Source organism: Sinocyclocheilus anshuiensis, unplaced genomic scaffold, assembly GCF_001515605.1.
Source record: "Sinocyclocheilus anshuiensis isolate Anshui unplaced genomic scaffold, SAMN03320099.WGS_v1.1 scaffold380, whole genome shotgun sequence".
NCBI classification, from domain to species: Eukaryota; Metazoa; Chordata; class Actinopteri; order Cypriniformes; family Cyprinidae; genus Sinocyclocheilus; species Sinocyclocheilus anshuiensis.
In genome coordinates this window covers 166,174-187,747 of record NW_015557081.1, presented here as the reverse complement: position 1 = coordinate 187,747, position 21,574 = coordinate 166,174, and the positions used below count along the sequence as shown (strand labels likewise).

Below are 21,574 nucleotides of genomic sequence, written 5' to 3'. Positions count from 1 at the left end.
TAACGTTTTTTTTTTTTTTATATATATATATATATATATATATATATATGTAATTTTTTTGGTTTAGTATAAATTATAGTATAGTATACATTTTTGTATAATTTATTGTTTTTAGTATATTATATAAAATTATTTTAAACCTCTTACCTCACTTGACCATCTTCTGTGTACATCACACAGCTGTTTTGCACGGAAACAACCTGCTTGTGTTTGGCGGGACCGGAATCCCGTTTGGGGAAAACAATGGAAATGATGTTCATGTCTGCAATGTTAAATACAAACGTTGGTCCCTCCTCAACTGCAGGGGCAAGAAACCCAATCGAATATATGGACAGGTACAAAAGCCTTAAAAAAAAAAAAATTATATGATGTAACCTATTACTGAAAAGTAAGTGAGCTAGTAAGCATACTAACCTGCATAGATTAATTGAGTGATCCCTGATTTGTTTTGCAGGCGATGGCCATAATAAACGGCTTCCTCTATGTATTTGGAGGTACGACGGGCTACATTTACAGCACAGATCTCCACAGACTGGATCTGACGACACGTGAGTGGATTCATCTGAAACCCAACAACCCTCCAGATGACCTGCCTGAGGAGCGGTAAGTGACTTTTGACCTTTTAATTTTATTTTAAACAATGCTAGGGTCACTAAACACATTTATGAATGCTGTCTGATGCTAAAATGTCAGTCTATGAGGATATATGCCAAACTTCCTTCTAAATTTGTTTTGTATAGATATAGGCATGAGATAGCCCATGATGGACAGAGGATATATATTCTAGGAGGGGGAACTTCCTGGACTTCTTACCCATTAGACAAGGTACAAATGTTTCCATGAATCACCATTTTAGTCCGTGTTACATGACTTCATTTGTGTACTTGAACTAATGGGCCTTGCTCATGAAACCTGAAAACATCTCTGTGTAATTCATACTTCAATTGTCATATGTATTCAGGTTAGAAAATGTACATATTAAATGGATTTGATTTTTTTTTTAGAAATTTTAATATAAATGACAGTTGTCCCAAATGTTTGTATTAGATACACGCATATAACCTTGAAACAAATTCCTGGGAGGAAATCACAACTAAGCCTCATGAAAGAATAGGTTAGTAATGCAATTCTCATCTTAATAAATTTGACATCTGACAATGGAAAGCACACTGTGAGTGTTTGTATTGCATGCTTATTCTGTGCTTTTTTTCCCCCCCAGGATACCCAGCCCCTCGGAGATGTCATAGTTGTGTGCAAATTAAAAATGGTAAGAAGTTAACAATTTAAATATTTAATTTAAGTTACTTTGTAGAGCTCAGTGTGTGATCACTGTTGTTCTCTGTGACAGATGTATTTATATGTGGAGGTTACAATGGTGAAGTAATACTGGACGACCTGTGGAAAATCAACCTGCAGACGTTTCAGTGGAACAAACTACCTGCAGTGATGCCTGAACCTGCGTACTTCCACTGTGCTGCTGTTACCCCGGTCAGTTCAGTTTTGTTTTTTTGGTCATCTTCGTACATTTATTCTGCTGTTAATGGTGTTAACAAAGGGTTTCTTTTACACACGCAAGGGTCTAAAATCGTTCTAAAATCTTTCAGGCTGGCTGCATGTACATCCACGGCGGCGTGGTGAACATCCATGAGAATAAGAGGACTGGTTCCTTGTTTAAGATCTGGCTGGTAGTGCCCAGTCTGCTGGAGCTGTGCTGGGAGCGTCTACTCAAAGCCTTCCCACACCTGGCCCAACTTACCCCGATACAGCTGCTAAACTTGGGCCTCACCCAGGAACTCATTGAACGCTTGAAATAAAGAGGCGAGGGAGCTGTGAGCGTGAGAGACAGATCGTGTATGTACTATGTGTGTACCTTTTTATTTCAATTTTTTTGTTTTCTTTCGTTTTTTGAAGCTGATCACGGGCAGGACGACGGCACTTGAAGCCAGCTTGTGGACGAGAAGAACTGAATCGACTAAGGCACCCCATCCTAACACAGCCCGCCTTAAAACCAAAAACTGTAGGATGCCTTTTTTTGTTTTTGCGTATGCACCTTTTAATGATTTGAAAATCAATACAAAACATAAATATCCATTAGAAGGCTCTTTTCTCAAACACTACAGGTCAGTGACCTGAATGAAAGCTGTTTTTTTTTTCTTGAGATTGTATTATTGTTATTTATTGGCCTTCAGTAGTGATATTGAGTTGTTTTTACTGATGTATCTTAATTATATTTCCTCTCCCGTCAAAGAATGGCGTTTTATGAATCACCACACCACGGCATGAATATTCAATCCGAAGTGATGTAATCAGTGTTCAATTAGCAATTAACTGATTGGATATCTGAACAGACTTATGCAGAACTATTGATGCCTGGGATTGTGATTTAAGGTTTTACTTCAATGAAAATGGTGCAAAACAGTGTTGAAAAGTTGAATGTTTTAACAAAATGGGTTTTCACACAGATTGTTGTTTAGTTTGAATGCTGTTGGTCAGATCTGCAGTTTCATCTGCACTTAAGGCACAAACACCAGACCAAGTAATGTTTTAACAAAGCTGTACAGTCATAGCAGAGCTGTTCCCATGCTTCACCCAGTTTTGTGAACCAATCGTTACATCACTGTGAACAAGGTGCTCCTTAATTTACTTTTCATGCTTTTACTGAAATAAAATGTTTTTCCTTAAACAAATCAACCCTCATCCAAATGTTTAAACTGACACATTGACACATTTAATTGATCTAGTGCCTTTACTGAGCAAGATGTGATAATGTGCTAAATTAAACAAAGCCTTGCTAAAAACACTTTATTATTATTTAACTCCAATTCTATTCTAGAAAAAGCTGACCAGAATTTCTAATACAACAAAGATGCGCACTTACTATTTTCATCAAGCTTTCTAACACTTGATGTATTTACAGTAAATAAAACTATTTGGTCAGCACAATGCTGATATTTTGGTCCTTGTGTATATCTGTACAGAAAAGCGGATAACCTTCCCGTCATTTAGCAATAATGTAACAGAGCATCTTTTACTATGCTGACCTAAAGCTCTGAATTCAAAACATCTCTGGTCAAAATGCCAAATACAGCATCTTGAATTCAGTTAATGCGTTTGCCTTGTTGGGTTATTTAACCTGTTACAGTTCATGGCCATTGATTTAACTACACTCAATAGGCACCAGCAATTGATGTAGTTGAGTAAAATTTTAAAAGATTCATAATTGCTATTAATACACCCTTTGATTTATGTTGTCGAAGTAGCTTCTTTCTGGCATTAGGTCACATCCATGCCCATAATATGCACCTACCCACCACCACCTGCATGACTGGATTCCTGTTTGCTTGGGTCAGGATTTAAGGGTGCTTTGTCATACAGGCGACGTGCAGACCGTGACAACCACATTTATTTCCAGAAATGATTTCAGCGAAACTTTTCACTCGGTCTGCATGGTGTGATGGGAGTCCCTACATTCGTGGGGGTTTTTTTTGAGACAAGGGGTCTCACTGGACTTCACTTCCTTAGTTGTGAAGCAAATGTTCAAGGTACTCACCGGTTACCTGTAACTTGTGTTCCAGTTTTGTGTTTTATTGAAAAATTAATAAACTTGTTCAAACTGGTGGCTGCATTGGATCTGCTATTCATACATACACAAGTTCAAGAAAAATTCATGAAAGGAATACAAAATTTATTAGTTCATTTTGATAGATGCGACATCTAATTATTTTTTGTGAATGTTAAATATTTTTATGCATTTTCAAGTAAACAGTGAAATCGCTCCTAGCTTCTATCCGGCTCACAAGTAAGAGCTTGCATACTTCACATGCTGGAAAATATTCCAAATTTTACAGTATATATATAAGACAAGAATACACAAAAACACTATACATGTCAACAATAAAAGATAACAGGGAAAAAGTCATTTTTCTCAACATCCAAGAGGAGCAGGTGCAAAAAAGTACAAAGCCAGAAGAATAAGGTACACGACCACCAGAGCAGTTCCTGTTAAAAAAAAAAAAGTTATTAATCACTATTTTATGTAACAATGCAGCCTGAACTAATTGTACTAATCTAAACAAACTGATATATGTTAGTTCATACACTATACCTTAAATTTATATTATTATTTTATTAGCTCACCCAAAAATGAAAATTACGTTATCAGCCTTTATCAGGTTATCAAACCTGTATGACTTGCTTTCTTCAGTGGAATACAAAGAAGTGATTTATAGCAGAATGTCCAAGCTTTTCTTTTCATACAATGAAAGTAAATGGTGATCATGGCTGTCAGGCAGGATTTTCAAGGCTGTTCCTTACACAAAGGTATTGTACAGTAACATGATGGTGCGTAAATGATGATAGAAGTTTAATGTTTTTACAAACCATTCATCTAATCAATAATACTAATAATAACACTTACCCTGGAAGTAGTCTGACTTTCCATCCATAAATATGTAGTTGACCAGAATAACGCTAAAGATGCTTGCCCAGAGGTGTAAATCACTGAATATGAGAACGAATCCAACATCCTTGGGAGAAACAGAAAGAAGTTGTGTCATACTGCAGAACCGAGTAACAGAAACAACTCAATTATTATTATTTTTTTAGTGTGACTTACATAAAAAGCATTGAACAAGATCAGTAGCGGTATCTGCAACATGCACACCTGAACTGCAATACAGCTCCCCACTTCCAGGCTACATGATAACAAATACCCATATTAAAGCCACATCCAGATTACATAGTGAAAATAGTGAAATGCACATCTATTTTAACACCAAATTATTGTAACCTGAGGCTGATGTTGTTCTGAAGAGCAAACTGGATCCCATTGACTATCTCAGGAAGCTCGGGAACCATGGCCAATACAGTAACTCCAATAAAATACTGCAATATTTATAATATGTGAATATTCAAGATCACTACAGAGCAGGAACAGGGACTGTGCATAGGAGATATTTAATTGAATTCCATTTGTGAAATATAAAAATGGGAAAAACATTCATTTTATAAAATAAATTACTTTTATAAATTATTTTATAGTAATATAAAAAAAAACTATCAAACCAAAATAACCTGAAAATCATAAAATAAAATTAATTCCATATTTAAAATAAATGAAGGAATAATTTAAGTATTTTTTAAACTTTATATTTTACTTTATTTAAAAATAAAATAAAATGTACCTGTGAGACACTGGAGTTGGAGATGATAGGTTTGATGTGCTCAGTGCTGAGATCAGCGCAAGCTGCCATCATTACTGTAGCCAAAATGAGCACCACTACAGCTCTCGATCTAGACCAGTGAACCACTGCACCATGGTCACTAACAACTAACACAAACAGAACAATTAGTACAATAAATAATAAAACATCATACAACCAGAATGACATAATCCAAAAGCAAAACCACAAATACACACCATGACAGTGGGCATCACTGATGTGGATATCATAAATATGCGAATGAGTCTTAAGGGTGAAGATCAGACCAATGAGATATGCAGCAGGCAACAGGACAGAGATTGTGTACACTAAAGGCCTGAAAACAAAGACGTCATTTATGCATTTAAAAGTCTTTATGTAGTAAAACAAATGCATTTAGATACTCACTCGATATGACTCAAAAAAAGAGGTCGGTTGTTTTCGCTCTGTAGGAAAACATCATGGCCATATATTTAACTACTGTGCTTTGCATCATTAAAATAGGTCTAAATGACTTGAATTTTATTAAGTAAACAACGAACCAGGTCGTAGTGGCAGTTATTACATAAGAAGGGATTTGTGGTGTTACCAGGCGAGTTGTTACAGCCCTCACATATAAAGTTTCCATAAGCCTTTGAAAACAGCGTGGGGGCGAAAACACCTGCGGTCAGACAGAGGTGAAAGGTCAAAAATAATTAATTCCACTTAATAAATACAGTGAATTTTTAGCTCTCTCACCTCCTATTGATATAAAGAGCAGAGCTGAGCTGACTCCTGCCGACCTGCTGTTGAACTGCTGCTCTCTGTGTTTGCAGCCGCCGATGATCATACAGATGCCCTAAAACACACTCACACAGAATGCAGCTGTTAGAGGAAATGTTATAATGTACAACATGGCAGTTTTTAGAGAGTGTGAGGAAGCAGCAGCAGCAGCAGCACAGGAACACACACACATAAACACACACACTCGCTCTCACAGGTATGAAGAGGATGCAGCCCAGCAGTGTGCCTGTCAGAGCAGATTTGACGATCTCTGCGTAGCACTTATTTCCTGCATGATGACCCTGCAGCAAAGCTGTGATGTAAAAGGCCATCTCCGTAATCGAGCCGAACGTGGCGTTTACTACCGCTCCCACTGCAAAGTTACTCTGTGCAGAAATACTACAGGGAAAACAATGGTATTCACAGTAAAATTAATCTTTCTTTTTAACAAATTATTTTAAATAATTATTAGTAAAAAAGCAGAAGAAAATACTCGGAGGAAAGTAATATAATACATTACAATATAAATTATAAAAATATTAACCATAATATAAAAACTATAAAAATATTAACCTAAAACAGGTACAAACAAACAAACAAACATCCTTTTAGCAATCAAGTTAGGATTTTTAATGTTACCTTGCTATCCCCATCCCAATGTAGTAAGACAATGGGATAATAGAGCTCACTGCTGTGGCAAACTTTGCCTCTGAGCTCACATAATAATTATCTTTGTCCATATAGCCGATCACCAGGGTGATAATAACAAGAGGCAACAGATCTGAATAAAGTTTTTTAAAGATCGTACCATGACAAAAAATGGTGCATATCATTTGTACAATAAAGCTAGCAAAAGGTATTTATCAATAGGTACAATTTCAATGTTATTTACACACCAACAAAAAAAAAGTGTAGAAACATTTTTCACAAACATTTCACAAACAAGTACAGAGAAATGGCAATTAAAAAATTAAATAAATGCAAAATATCTGAAGGGGGGAAAAAAAACAAAATAGTATTTACTCCAATCATTTTTGTTTTATTTACAACATTTTAGTGTACTATTTAATAAGTATATATTTATTTACTTTTTACTATGTATTATTTTTATACATCTTATTATATTTTCATGATTATTTATTTTCACCTCGGGTTTTATCATTATTTTTTCCCACCCTGTATATTTCACAAAAATGTAATAAATCATAAATAAAAAAGGTACCATTTTATGTGAGCGAGTTTTATAAACACCCATAACATAAAGGATACTGACAGCAAACACATTGATCCCATCCACAGTAAATTTATAGTAGTACCAGTTAAAGGCACGGTAACAGCACAGCAGAACTCTGGTCTCACAACCTTGTGCCTAAAGAAAAGAAAACATGGCAACCATTAGTACAAAAAAAAAAAGATGATCTACTAATGTAAACAGCAGAATAATGCTTACTTTTTTCACAGTCCGAATTATGACCTCCTCTGGTGGCATAAGCAGGATGATGCTCAAGGTCCTGACGTTCATCTTTGACACCGGGATGGTGAAAACCAGCATCCAGGACAGGAAGATAGCCAGGAAATGAACCACAGCCAGCAGGGGGTATCCCAACACCAGCCAAACATACGTACTCAGCCGACACTAGAAAGAAAACATTAAGATATCAATTTTATGAATTCAAATTTTAGTCTTAACCCTCATTGGTCTTCAAACCAGCAACCCAATCCTCAACTTTACCAACCATGCGCTAAACCCCAAGAATGATTTACAGTATAATGATGGCCTACCAGCTAAATAAACCACTCAAAACGGACAGTCTCACCCAGTAACGAGTCTGTTTTGGAGGCGGTGTAGTCAAAGGGATTTCTGTGGTGATGGCAGGAGCGGAGCACAGCAGAGGTGTAGACTCTTTCACCTCCGAAGTCTCCTTTATCTCATCCACCTCCGGAATGGCCTCACAATGTGGGAATTTCATACAACATTTCCTCACCAGACTGCTGCTCTGAAAGAAGAATTTAAAAACGTGCAGTCAGACGAGAGAATTCACATTCGGATTTGAAATCAGTGACGGTGAATCCTTGGAAGTCAAAATTGATTAAAACATTTTGGAATGAATGTCATCTGCCATGCTGCAGGCATTAAGAGAAGCTTATTTAAGTAGGCTTTGCAGATCGAATCAACAGTGACAGAATTTTTTTAAATACAGTACATGAATAGGCTACCTGTATGTGTTTAAGGAAAATTCTGCAGATTTTTCACTTACTTTCTGTAATGCCTTTCCAAATGGCCATAAGAAATAACCTGACAGCTGCAAACAAAGCTTTCCTATCATAAAATATGAGAGAACAGATTCAAATGAGAATAAAGTGTCAAATGCAACTGGAATGGACTATTAATAAGAATGAGTTAACAAAAGAACCCTGACATACCATATGGGATCCCAGCAATGGTGCAAAACATCAGCAGACTAACCAAGAAGTAAAATAAGGAGATCCACCAGCCAAAGAGCAATACATAGATCACATTCCCAACAGTGACCAGTGATCCTAGGAGTAAAAACATCACAGTTAACAAACACACTATAATTTAAACATTCAAACCACACTTAAAATTTCAGGAATGCCACTGCATAGACTGCAAAATATAAAAATCACATGGCATCTGCAAACAAATGATGCTAGACTTTTCTCAGACAATTAATTCTGGTCACAAACTGGTGACATTTTTGTGAATTGTTCTTTCTTGAAAGGCATGTTTGCACTTTTTAAATGTGTTTTTTTTTTTTTTTTAACTTTGTTTAACAATTTTTAATCTATAGCAATGACATCAATACATTTATAATGTTCAGTAATTTTTGGGATGCATCTAATTTTCTCATTAAAGTTTTTCTAACCTGAATGATGTTTGATATAGTTGAGGTCAGAATAAAGCTCTTTAACTACATCAGATCTGTCTTCAATGGGTCGTTCGGTTACATGACTCTTCCATTTCCTGAAACCAAACTGGCATACAGACATAAACGAATCATTTGAAACATTTCCTCCACTTATTCCAAGGATTGTTCCGTTTTCTTTTTCTCACTCTGGAAAAATCTCTGACTGTTAAAACAGGAATATTTAATAAGCGCTCATATTTACACACCCTGTAGTTGTTGGCAAGTTTATGTGCCTCCACCTCGTTTTCTGCTCGGATGGTGGTTCTGATGCTCGCTTCCTGCCAGACATCATCTGTGCACCGTGAATGCAGGGAATGCCCTGAAGAAAACAAAGAACAAAATTATTCATCTTTTTTTTGGAGAAAAGTCTGCAATAATTCTTTGGAATAAAAAGGGTGATTGCTTGTTCTTTCAAGGGCCAATTTCATAGCTAGTATTTCTTCCATATACTTTGCACAATTAAATAATATTTTCACACATTTTGCAGAGTAATGAAGCTGGATTAGAAAAGATGCATAATAAAAATATTAATCTCAAGCATATTTTGCTAAATTTTGGGGGGACGTTATTAGAATAAAAAAATATATATACTAATTAAATTTTTTTTTTTTTTTTATATATATATATATATATATATATCTGTTTACATTTCTTTTATTTTTTATTTATTTTAATGATTTTAACTGTAGTTTTGGTTATTATATATAACTATAATAACCCTGAAACTTTCATATTCTTTTCATATTTCACTTTCATAAACTTTTTAATTGCTATTTTTGCACTTATGAATTGAGTAGACAGACTATAGGAAGACTCACTGTGGGCAGAGAGGCATTTTGGGGTGTAGTGTCCAAAGTACTGGGAGGTGCAGGGGGAAGGAGTATCTGGGATCTCAAGATATGCTCCAGCTACACACAGTCTGTCACACTGGGAGCTACAGCGGCGGCCTTTGGGGTCATGGTCCCAGAGGGGCTCTAAAGGTCATACAGAGAAAGAAATCAATGACTCTAGAGGTTAGAGGTTTCTCATGGTCATCTGATGACTTGGTTGAGTCCCCAACCAGTCAGTCTGGAACTAACGAAAGACTCCTGATGGTCACATGAACATCAGTTTCCCACAGAACATCAGTGAATCAGCTGTGTCTTATTGCATTGCTAATTGATATCATGGCATGAGATCATCAAAAAAATCATCAAAGCAATAAAAATAACTAAACAGCAGACAATGATTACTATCTTATTTCAAAATAACAAGCCAAATGTTCCTTTGAGCATGAATTAATTGTTATATTTAAAACTTTAACATATATTTTAGAAGTCAAAGATCACAATACTAAATGATTCCAACAAAAAAAAAAAAAATCACATTTTCTTTAAGATAATAAATAAAACCAAATAAAAAAGTAAATAAAATCTTACGATTTTTTTTGTTAGATCTAAGCAATGTAGTGATGGAAATGGCCTTTAAATTGGTGACAGATTAAAAACAAACAAATACTTCAATATTTCACATTTTTTTGCACATAATGTATGTTTTTAACTTTGTATTTGCAGTAGAAAAAAACAATCAATTAGCGTTGGTTGAGCAAGTGAAATCGGTCTCTCCTTCCAGGTGTGACACATTCCCAAAATCCCACTACAAATCTGAGTGCTTTCTTATTTGTCAGCATTCACTAAAACGACTAACTAATGTGAAAGTTTCCATAATTTAAAATCTCAACAAAAAAAAAAAAGTTAATAATTTCTATAGATTAGGAGAATCACTGGAACCAAAACAAACAAAGCAGACAAGCAAAGAAACTAGGTTAAAACAGTTCTCATTAATGCACAATTAGACTAAAGTCTCTCTGAGCTTCTGAATAACTGTATGAAGAGTGTAAATACTCGCCTGAGCTCTCAGTGGACCGTCGCCTGCGACTCTCCACATCAGTGGACATGGTGTTGGTGTGTTTGGCGTGCGCCATCCTGCTACAGTCGCGCGGACGCGCGCCTCCAACACCATCAGCTCTTCTGCAGCCGCGGCCTGTGCGCGCCACCGACGCCTGCTGTGAACGCGCTTCTTAGCACTCCCTTCTTTCCCTTGGAATTATTTTTATAATGTCAATAAGATTCCAGCTGAACCCACAGTATACCACGACTACTACTTACTATATTACTCTTAATAGCCTAAAAGATTACAAGAATATAGTCATAGCAAAACGACATAAATTAATAATATATTGAGAATAAAGTCAAAATTGCGAGAGTAAAATTGTAGCAATTAAAGAATTGTGAGATTAAAGATGTTATTCTCAAAACAATATCTTTAATCTCATAATTCTGTAATTGCTACAACTTTATTCTCGTAATTTTGATTTTAGATGAGACGAGAATTGGATGCAGAATAGGATAAAAATCCGTGTATCATTCGATCATTCGTTTTTTTATTTAATATTGAAACTATTGAAACTATTTGAAACTACTATATAGGACTATTATTCTGCTGCATGAAACTGCGGAAGAACTGATGAAGGCACGGTTTGATCTTCGGCTGACCAATCAGCAGAAAGGGGCGTTTAATTCCCGCCCACGTGTAGAAATCTAATATTCAAGCTGTTTATTCATTTTTCCACCCATGAACGAAAAACGAACATTTAAGCTGAATTTTCGTTTTTTCCTTTTTTGGAAAAAAACAAAAAAACAAAAAAGGAGCCGTTTCCTAATTTTTCTACTTTCAATATTAAATAAAAAAACGAATGGTCGAATGATACACGGATTGATAAAGGTTTTGTTAAACGTTTATGGTTACAATGTTACAGGTTACAACGTCACGCCAGAAGGTGGCGACACATTTGACTTGTCCTTACGAGTGAGTCTCCGAACCATTCACGCAGTTGATTCGTTCAACTTCAATGATTCATTCGGGAACAAAACGCCACTGATGTGTGTGTTTCTCGGTGATTCAAACCAGTTGTTAAATTCGCCACAACACCGGCTCCCGTTTGAAACTTCGTTGGTGGAGCAAAACAGACAAACTGACTTTCAATATTACCTCTGAAATGTAAGTCACTTATCACTGGCTTCTTGTTTATTGAACTGTAGTATAAAATCAAATATCAAACTCGCAAGCAGAACAGCTCGCTACTCCGTCAGTGATAATCGATGTACTAGCTCACAAAAGTTTGTTTTGACTAGAGTGAACGGTAACACAAACACAATTAAATACATTTTGTGTTTATTTGTATACACTAAGTAAAAATATGACAATATTTTTTAAAACACTGCCAGTTGTCAAGTGACCGAAGCTTCATACAATTCGTACAAAATCATTCAAATCTGGAGAAAATCTGTGAGAAGAGGAATATCAATGATATATGAAATATGAATTATATGTGGAAATATATGGGCCAGTCTTTCGTTATGTACTACTACATAAAGATACATTTTTCGTATAGTGTTGGGTATGTTTTTCTACAAAATAAAAAATATATACTCTGTCACATTAATTTTATTCAGTAATACTAAACATTATTTCCTTTTTATGTGTGTAATGAAAATAACCTTGAAGCATTCAACATAATCTGAATCCTTTAGATTTCAGTACATTTTATTCATTAATGGTTCGTCAATATTAAAAATATATACAATGGAATGGCAGGAAAACAGCAAAGATCACTCACACACATGAAAATACTGAAATAAAACACTATTGATAAGGACAGACCGGCTCTTATGAGGGAATAACAGCAACAGTGATGGGGAAAAAACATATATTATCGCAGTCGCAGAGCACAAGCAACACTTTTTCTTAAAATACATTCAGGGACAGCTTCAAATTGTCAGAAAAAATGCTGCACAGCTGCTTTTTTTGTTAATATTACCACAGATATTAACAATGCTCTAATAAAAATTGAAAAAGAAAAATAATAAAATGCGTAAATAAGCTTAACATTTTAAACAAAATTCACACCGAGAAGCAAATCCATATGTGTATGAAACAAAAATCACTCCAATGGGTGTAAGAAACAAAAATGTGATCTAAAGTATGTACAGTTTAAAATAATATAAAATAAAACTGTCGAAAAAAAAAACAATATAAAGTACAAAAATAGTTTTTGTAATAGCACTGTACAGAAATGTCAATGGAAACAAGCTTACATAACCATTTCCATTTTTTACTTTTTAAACAAAAGCAATGCCCAAGACATAGGGCTGGCTGCACGATTAATCGAATGCGATTGTCATGCGCATTTTGTTAGTAAAGCCGGTTCTGTAATCAGCAGTAAATCATCATCACGTGCTTTCAGATGGAGCAGAATTTACTACACATAGCCGTAGTTCACTGACAAGTTACGCAAAAAAATTGCAGACGATTTTATTGCGCGATTCTGAAATCGAAGAAATCGTTCACGATAATGACAGCTGTTTGCATAGCTTCTCAGTGAACTACGGCTCTGTGAAGTAAATGCTGCTCCATCTGAAAGCATGTGAAAATACCACATTTAATAACATATTTTTACTCCAAACTCACTTCATAACGTCAGTCGAGTGTTTGAAATAAATCCTTCTGTGAGATGATGTGGCTTCTTACACAGAATAAGGCACGCAACATATTTCATAGTATTTAAGCAGTGATAAAGGCATTGCATTATAAATATACTTTATTTTAATGAAAATTATAATAATAAGAACCCAGATTAACCGTATATTGCCGTAGTCGTGTGTTTATTAGTCACTGAATCAATGAAAGCAGTTGAATCTTCTGTTTATTCAGCTGCAGCCATAGGCATTTTCTGGGTTTCGTCTGCGAGGCGTATTTGGAGTTTGAGCGCGAGAGCGCCCTCTGGCCTTTGGATGGAGATTTACTGCTGATCACAGAACCGTGCTTCACTGAAAGATACGCATGACAATCGCAGCTTCTGTCGAATCGCGATCTCGATTCCATTTCGATTTATCGTGCAGCCCTACTTTATATTCTCTTTTTCTCTTTGAATGAGAGAGGTGGACCTGTTTGTGATTGCACCAGGCAATTTTTCCAAAGCAAAAAAAAAAAAGGAACAATAATAGCCATGAATAAATGCTCTTTTTCTGAAGAAATAGCACTTTTGTCAGTTCCTTTTCTTTATGTCTAAAGGTGTGGCCAAGGTGTTTAATTGTGAGGTTTTTCAACAGATAGCCTACTGTACAGACTGTGTATTTTTTGTTTTCGTTTTTCATACCAATGGTAATATAATGGCCTATAGGCCCACTATGAAAAAACTGGTGTTACTCAATATTAAACATAATTTTCCTATCCCAGTTTACTATGTAGGGACAACTTTAAATAAGCCATTCGTACACTGTTTTGTATACTGTATGTTTATTTGAGCATGTTGACACAGTATCATTGGCTCAACCAATGGCATGTGTTCTGGGCACAGCTATCTCTTTGACTAACCAATGGCAGACAGGAAAACCTGTTCAAAAACAGTCAATATTCTTACCAAAATTGGACCAGATGATCATTAAACTGAGTTGCACAGAAATGACTGAACATTGTTTGGCCTCCATTCAATATAATAATGACATTAAAGCAATAGTTCACCCAAAAATGAAAATTCTGTAATTTGTTACTCACCCTCATGTTGTTTCACACTCGTAAGACATATTCGAAACACAAATTAAGCTATTTTTGATGAAATCCGAGAGCTTTCTGACCCTGCATAGACAGCAACGCAACTACCATGTTCAAGGCCCAGAAAGATAGTAAGGACATCGTTAAAATAGCCCATGTGGTATCAGTGGTTCAGCCTTAATTTTATGAAGCTACGAGGATACTTTTTGTGTGCAAAAAGAACAAAAATAACAACTTCAGCAATTCAACAATTTCTTCTTTTCTATGTCAGTTTTCGACGGGCGTTTACAAGAGTACCACAATGCATTTGTGTGGTGCTGCTGACTTAGGCTCTGTTTAGTACGTTTTCGTTTTAAATAAGTTTTCGGCATTTTAAAATGAAAACGATCCTCGTCTACACTGTCGTTTTCACTGCTTTTCAGAAACGATCTCCGTCTACACTACACAACCGAAAAAGCATGTCACATGACCATTCATGCAGGTACAACCATAGATGGTATGGTTAATATAATTATATGATAATATAACCATAGTCTGTGTGCTTGGAGCGGTAGAATGGGGAATCTACCTATATATATATATATATATATATATATATATCTCTATGGGTACAACAATGAGCATGATGTTATCCTTTACACGGTCGTACACGCAGGATACGCAGAGAGAGAATGTGGGCAGCCACGCCATCATTTTCAAAAGTCTCCGTTTTGCTCCGTTTACACTGAAATGGGGTCTGCAGCGTTTTCAAGTCTGTTTTCGAGGGTTGAAAACGCCGGAGTAGTGTAAACGACAGACGTAACTGTAGCATAAGTTATGCGTTTTAAAATGAAAACACACTAGTGTAAGCATAGCCTTAGAAGCTATCAGAATTTTCATTTTTGGGTGAACTATCCTTTAAAGGTGCTGTATGTAGGATTGACACCGAGTGGTTGAACTAGGTATTGCAGTCCAAATTCAAAATATTGGAGAGGGTTTTTTCACCCGGCCCCTCCTCCTCAGACTTGACGCACACGCAGGTTGCCAGATTGACGACACCAACAGGAACGAGCGCACTAGACGATGAATGAAATTAAATGCGCTGTTTTTTGCCAACTGGCAACCCGGGGTACCTTGCCAGATTGAGGACACGCAACAGGAACATGTGCAATTGACACTGTATGCTGATGAGCTTCTGGACATAGAGGTTTTTAGATGGATGCCGAGGCTTTTTAGGTCAGGTAGAATTTGCAATGTCTGACGCAGTTTATTTGTTGGCTTCCATGGTTGCCATACGCTGTGTTTTCTGCCAACTGGCAACCCGGGGTACCGAAATACAATTGGGTAAACTGGCAGTGTGTGGGTTTCACAAACCAAAACACAGACCGACTTTCCGGCCCGGAACGCACATTTTCAAAGGAGAATAACTGACTGTAGCATTGTTTTTCAGATAAACAAGTATGTTAACCTAGCATGTTTCATAAATATCTGCAAACATATTATGGTATTTTTATGATTTAGTAGAGTCAACAACTTACATACAGCACCTTTAAGATTAAGTTAACAATGTTGATTGGATTAGAGACCGTATCTTGGCAGTACTTCAATCTCTTGAAACAAAACTTTGTACCCTTCATCGTTGCCATGATCTGAAGGCAAATACCAAATTTGGTTACAGCGCCAGCTACAGGTCAAGAGATCTGAAAAATGGCTATTTTCAATTACGCGAACACATGCCATTAACTCAGGTAATGGCATGTGTTCTGGGTGGGGCTATCTTTTTGATTGAAAGACGGGAAAACCTGTTTGAAAACAGTCATTATTTTTATGATTCTGTTTGGTAACTCCAGTGCTGCAGAAATTACACAATTCCTCTTTAAGCTAAGATCCCAATTATGTGGCATTCTTGAATAAAGTCCCCTTAAACACTAACCTGTTTCCAAACCAAGAAAGGAATCAAAATTGTCATATTTGCTCAGCTAACAAACTGAACAATATGTATTGTCACCACAATAACATGTGGGATGTTACAAAATCCATGTTGAAGGCACAAATGTCTTTATGACTCTTTAATAATGTTTCATATTATCATGAGAGTTGCATAAAGTATTATCCTTTAGACAAGCAGAGACAGCACAGCAGTTCAATACCACTTCTGCTGCAGGTTCATTGTTTGAGTATCCAGCACCTTTCACTGTGCAAAATGAGCACCGACGTCTCCAAATATTTAAAAATCTGAGTCAGCATCCAATAGCTCAGCCTCCATAAGATTGGTTCTGGAGTGTATTGGTACACCCCTCCTGCCATCGGCCCGTGGCACAACGGCAGTCCTGCCAGCATCCATCGTGGAAGCCTCCTGCCCAAGGTACCGGAAAACCCCATTAGGTTGCCATGATGACTGCTGGAAGCCACCCAAATCATCTTGCATGCTATCTCGTAGAGTCAGGGGATTGGCAAGGGGGAGGCTGGAGGGTTTATTGCGCAAGTATCCCAACCCACCATACCTCTCCTGATAAGGAAGAGGACACGAAGGCCTGAATTCTGGGAAGGCTCCAGGTAGCATATCCTGTTCCTCCTGCTGCTGTCGCTGCTGCTCCCAAAGGTTAGCCACCAGACTCCGGTGACCTGGAAGTTTTGGGAGACGGGGGACTGAGCTGGGGCCAAACTCCTTCCGGTGGTAGGCAGGATTCCCTTTGTCCACTGCAGGACCCGTCGGCCGTATTTCCTTCCTTCTCTTCTTCTTCTTCTTTCTTTTCATCATTTCAGGAGAAATTTCTGCTTCAACCATCCAACGTTTGTTCCTTTCCTCTGGAGGCGGAACTGTAGGGAAAAATGCATTTATTTATTATAGTAAATTATTTATTATTATTAATATTGTTGTTGTTAAATTATACAAAACAGCTACTACTGGTAATTGGTTACAGTTAACTATTGATTATATATTCATGAATTGTTATTTAAGAACTAGAGCACAAACCAGGTGTTCCAGTGGGCGTCACTGATATATCCTGTGGTAAAATTGCCCCTCTTCTAGCCACCATCTTGGTCACATGTTGGGCCCATGCAGAAGACATTTCCATTGATGGCTCATTCAGGTCAAAGTTGATACCCGCTGTACAAATGGTTAAAAAATGGAATGTTGTTTATTTGTTTAAAATAGGGAGCAAAACACTTTGACATTTTTGGCTGATTGACTAGCTTTGAGGTCATCTATGTGCTAGTGTACTTCTAAAATTTGAGAAAATTATCTTTAGAATATAGGAGGAGGTGCTTACCCACAGGTCCCTCATGAGAAACGGTGTGCATGCTGAAGGACAGCTCTTTTTCTGGATCCTTCTGCAGTTCTTTTCGCTTTGAGAATGCCTTGGCAATCATTTTACTCTTCTTAATGCGTTTCGGCTCATCATCACTTCGGCCAATGATTCTTGGATGGGGAGAAAATGGTTCACATTAGAATTTTTTTATTTATTAAAACACAAAATATTACATAATGTCAATAAAAATGTATATTAAATGTGTATTATGTATTACATACAATTTGTATAAAATGTAATTTTTTTTTAATTAATGAAAAAAAAAAAAAAACATATTTGTCTCTGTATGTTTGTTACCTACCTGAACCAGGTGCGTTTCCAGATAAGGATGGTGGCTTTCGTCCAAACCCATGTGCTCATTGCGATGCCTGTGCCGAACATTGAGAAGAGGTTGATCTTCTCCACCAGCAGACTAGGCCTGTTTTTGATGGCACACTCTGGGATCGGCTTGTTGGTCTGGTGAGCTATGGTGACATTCGCCTCACATCTGTATTCAAAACCAGATTTGATACATGACAGCACTTGTACCCCTCTACATTATCACAACCATAAAACAATATATGGTAGATAAGGTAACACGTGTTATAGACATGTGTCTATAAAATGCTATTTTGTCAAGAAATGCTAGATGATAGGAAAAAAGACTCACAGTACATATTCCCTGAAGCTTTTTTCCCACTCAGCTTGGTTGAAAAAGTCATAGAAATGGCAGCCAAAAGTGATGAAAACAAAACCAAAGGCCAAGAATCCAAATATGCCTGAGAAATGGAAAAAAACATGGAATTTGCTCATTCTTGTCAATTGTCAATCAAGTCAATGATTCACAGAATTTACATCAAGAGTGAATAATCTCTAAAGATATTATTTGCAAATAAACTATATTATATATAGTGGATAATTTATACGTACAATGCATTGTTTGTGGAGAATATTTACTCTATTCACTCAACTCACATATGCACACACACTTGTTGTGTCACATTGTTTGTCGAGAATGTTATTATATTAAAAGTATTTCTATTAAATATATGTTATAATAAAATAGCATGATATTATTACAACAGCTGCAGTACAAGTACGTACTGTACACCTTTATTACTGACATTTGTACTGTCACATTTATATAATTGGGGTGGTTATCATTTTGTTCTTAATGAAAGCTGTTCATGCTGCATAATATGCAAAAAATATAAATAGGAATCTGAAACTTACCAAGCCTCAGCATGGTTTCATTGATTTTACTAGCAGCTTTTTCACTGAGCAGCCCCGGATGGTTACTTTTAATGGAAAACAATGTCATAACCCCTAGAAAACAACAGTCTTGTATCAGTCCACACTGATGAAACCATGTCTTTATGCCATGTGCAACTGTCAAACAAATTGAAAATATCTCTCACCTCGTATTAGGAAATAGCCGCCAACAACAAGGACCACCCCGATAGGAGCCAGAACAAACCCTGCTCGGTATCTGTAGTTCTTATAGCCAACAAAGCAAATGCCGCTAACCGAATCTCCATCCACCTGTGGAATATTTCATAGTGTCAAAATAAACCACTGTGAATATGCTGATATTAACCGTACAAAAAAAAAAAGCCTCACCTCTGCAATGGCCAATATAGCAACTGTCAGAATGAAAGGAATAGACCATGTGACCAGGTGAAAATAGGATGTTTTTCCAGACAGAGGCTGATGGGTGGTGCCCAGGGCTTTGAACGATGTGTGCCAGGCATAAGTGAGCATAACAAACCAAATGACTCCAGACATTAGCGAATAATACACAATGACGAAGATAATCACGCACGACAGCGTCTCGGTGGATCTAGAGAAAAATAAGGCATGGAAAATGGGCATTATTCATACTAACACAGTTGAAATATTAATCTGGTAAGTCATAATTATATTATTATTATTGTTCAGTCCAGTTACTTTTCTTGGCTATCAAATGTTCCTGACAGTCAATATTTGTAATATGCAGCATAACTCTAATTTAATGTAATCCAATCTGTGGATTTTCCACTGGCTTCATACTTACGATGGCTCTCCAAGCCGCATAGTGTCATCGCTTTTGCACACAATCTCCTTGCGGGCTCCATCCATGAACTGAGCGAGCCATCCAATACTTCCGATAAAGAAACATGCGTTGACGTAAAAGAGGATCACAGCGGGGTAACGGTTGGAATTCTTCCAGTCGGCGAGAAATGTGGCCTGTGGGAAATTGTAAGCAGGAATAACATCCAAAATTAAAGACTGCAGCCCAAACTTGAACTACATTCTGTCAGAAATACTGCACACCAGGAAGTCAGCCAGCCTGAGACTATGAAAACCCGTCTTCACCGGTTAACCTACCAGCGTAAAGAAGGTACATAGGAGAGTGATGGAGCCGAAGATGGCAATGTAGTTATGCATGTCCGAGTGCTCGTCTTCCGTGAACAGGGGATTGTTGCACTGGATCCCACAACCTTCCACATCCTTGTACCAACTTGCCTGGATGTCGGTTTTGACCAGGGGAGCCTCACACTGTCCTGAAGTGTTGAATTTGATCTTCTGGACCTCATTCTGAAAGTCCAAATTTGGTCACATCGTGTGCAATCCAGACCAAACTTTTTGGGCGTATGCAAATGGGTGACTTACCTGGCAACCCTTAGGGAACTGCTCCTTGTTTTCACACTTGAGGAAGTTGGGCCAGCCCCTCTCCCGCTCCACAATACTGCAAGGTTTGCGTGTAGCTTGGCACAGGTGCTGGCTGGGCAGCTCGACCTTTCCATTTTCACATTTTGGCATGTAAATGGCACACAGCATCGGTTGAATGACGGCCCAGCAGCGAGGAGCATTTCTCAACCCTGAACACAAGAGATTGGGAGATTGTCTGAGAAAATAGTGTCTAATTCTCATTGGCTGTCTGGTTAACATCTGATAGTTTGTCAAAATAATATTTATTGAGTTAAATGAGGATATTTATAAAGTTATCTGCATCTAGTGGATATTTAAAGCCTTGGTAAAGTAGTTTTCTTTTCGTGCTTATAGGAAATGGCCCATGGGCAATGGACTTTCAGGAACAATACAGGAAACTTTGGGAATAAGGTGTGAATGTGAGAGGAAGGAGGTGAATTGCTCATTATGGGGCTGTTGTGAAAATTAAGAACATGATGGCATTAATAACTGATGCAAAAGTCAATTAAAACTGTATATTGTCATATAATGTATTGTAATTAACTTTGTTTAATATGAATGGCAAAATCATAAAGGCAAAAAAATGTTTTTTTTTTATGTTCTGCAAAACATGTTTTTTACTCCAACTAATTTGCATGTGAATTGCATTGGAAACATAATGTGTTCAGCAATATTCAACAATACAAAACTGACATACAATCAAAAAATTTTAAATATTAAATTGTTTTAGCAAATGGCTGCAATATAACAAAGAGTGAAAAATTTAAGGGGGTCTGAATACTTTCCATACCCACTGTATATATATAACTTTTTTAATCTCATCAATTTGGCTTTTTCATAATTATTACTTTTTTTCTCATTTTTTTTCTTTCATTTTAGCTATTACTTAGTATCTCAATTTTTATTTCTTTATATACGTAAATACGGTGGCCCAGTAGTGCACAACACAACGCAATTAAAAAAGGAAACATAAGCTCACAACACAAGGACATTAAGCTCACAACACAACGACATTAAGCCACAACACAACGACATTAAGCTCACAACACAAGGACATTAAGCTCACAACACCACGACATTAAGCCACAACGCAACGACATTAAGCTCACAACACAACGCCATTAAG

General features: G+C 36.8%; 3 protein-coding genes across 4 annotated transcripts in view; 1 reads left to right on the top strand and 2 right to left on the bottom strand.

The window, feature by feature from the left end:
- The window catches only part of LOC107676923 (kelch domain-containing protein 10-like), an 8,168-nt gene extending 5,481 nt beyond the window's left edge, over window positions 1-2,687 (top strand). For both annotated transcript variants that reach the window (XM_016471663.1, XM_016471662.1), the window contains 7 exons: window positions 181-335; window positions 455-603; window positions 741-825; window positions 1,048-1,114; window positions 1,220-1,267; window positions 1,349-1,488; window positions 1,605-2,687. In XM_016471663.1, the coding sequence (XP_016327149.1) occupies window positions 181-335; window positions 455-603; window positions 741-825; window positions 1,048-1,114; window positions 1,220-1,267; window positions 1,349-1,488; window positions 1,605-1,814 (854 nt within the window). In that variant the 3' untranslated portion in view covers window positions 1,815-2,687. The remainder of the gene's footprint in view (window positions 1-180; window positions 336-454; window positions 604-740; window positions 826-1,047; window positions 1,115-1,219; window positions 1,268-1,348; window positions 1,489-1,604) is intronic.
- A 981-nt stretch (window positions 2,688-3,668) lies between these two features.
- On the bottom strand, window positions 3,669-11,024 carry LOC107676922 (low affinity vacuolar monovalent cation/H(+) antiporter-like). Its single transcript, XM_016471661.1, has 20 exons — window positions 10,781-11,024; window positions 9,712-9,867; window positions 9,100-9,212; window positions 8,852-8,960; window positions 8,388-8,504; window positions 8,222-8,283; window positions 7,781-7,960; window positions 7,414-7,599; window positions 7,233-7,332; window positions 6,603-6,744; window positions 6,179-6,362; window positions 5,940-6,039; window positions 5,744-5,862; window positions 5,610-5,647; window positions 5,420-5,538; window positions 5,184-5,329; window positions 4,790-4,884; window positions 4,616-4,694; window positions 4,418-4,526; window positions 3,669-3,999 (listed from the first exon to the last, which is right to left on the bottom strand). The coding sequence occupies exons 1-20, from the start codon at window positions 10,854-10,856 to the stop codon at window positions 3,926-3,928; spliced, it is 2,304 nt and encodes a 767-aa protein (XP_016327147.1). The 5' UTR covers window positions 10,857-11,024; the 3' UTR covers window positions 3,669-3,925.
- Window positions 11,025-15,990: 4,966 nt separating this feature from the next.
- LOC107676906 (smoothened homolog) overlaps window positions 15,991-21,574 on the bottom strand; it is a 6,615-nt gene continuing 1,031 nt past the window's right edge. The window contains exons 2-12 of the mRNA XM_016471643.1: window positions 20,410-20,618; window positions 20,125-20,334; window positions 19,811-19,983; window positions 19,378-19,597; window positions 19,176-19,299; window positions 18,991-19,083; window positions 18,428-18,536; window positions 18,080-18,265; window positions 17,740-17,888; window positions 17,442-17,576; window positions 15,991-17,284 (exon numbers count right to left, since the gene is read on the bottom strand). Coding sequence (XP_016327129.1) covers window positions 16,692-17,284; window positions 17,442-17,576; window positions 17,740-17,888; window positions 18,080-18,265; window positions 18,428-18,536; window positions 18,991-19,083; window positions 19,176-19,299; window positions 19,378-19,597; window positions 19,811-19,983; window positions 20,125-20,334; window positions 20,410-20,618 — 2,201 coding nt within the window. The 3' untranslated portion in view covers window positions 15,991-16,691. The remainder of the gene's footprint in view (window positions 17,285-17,441; window positions 17,577-17,739; window positions 17,889-18,079; window positions 18,266-18,427; window positions 18,537-18,990; window positions 19,084-19,175; window positions 19,300-19,377; window positions 19,598-19,810; window positions 19,984-20,124; window positions 20,335-20,409; window positions 20,619-21,574) is intronic.

Coding starts and splice junctions, on each gene's coding strand:
- LOC107676922 (XM_016471661.1), bottom strand. CDS start 10,856: ATGGCGCACGCCAAACACACCAACACCATGTCCACTGATGTGGAGAGT. Junction 9,213..9,711: donor AAAATGCCTCTCTGCCCACA/GTGAGTCTTCCT, acceptor TGTTTTCTTCAG/GGCATTCCCTGCATTCACGG. Junction 6,363..6,602: donor ATTGGGATGGGGATAGCAAG/GTAACATTAAAA, acceptor TTTTCCCTGTAG/TATTTCTGCACAGAGTAACT.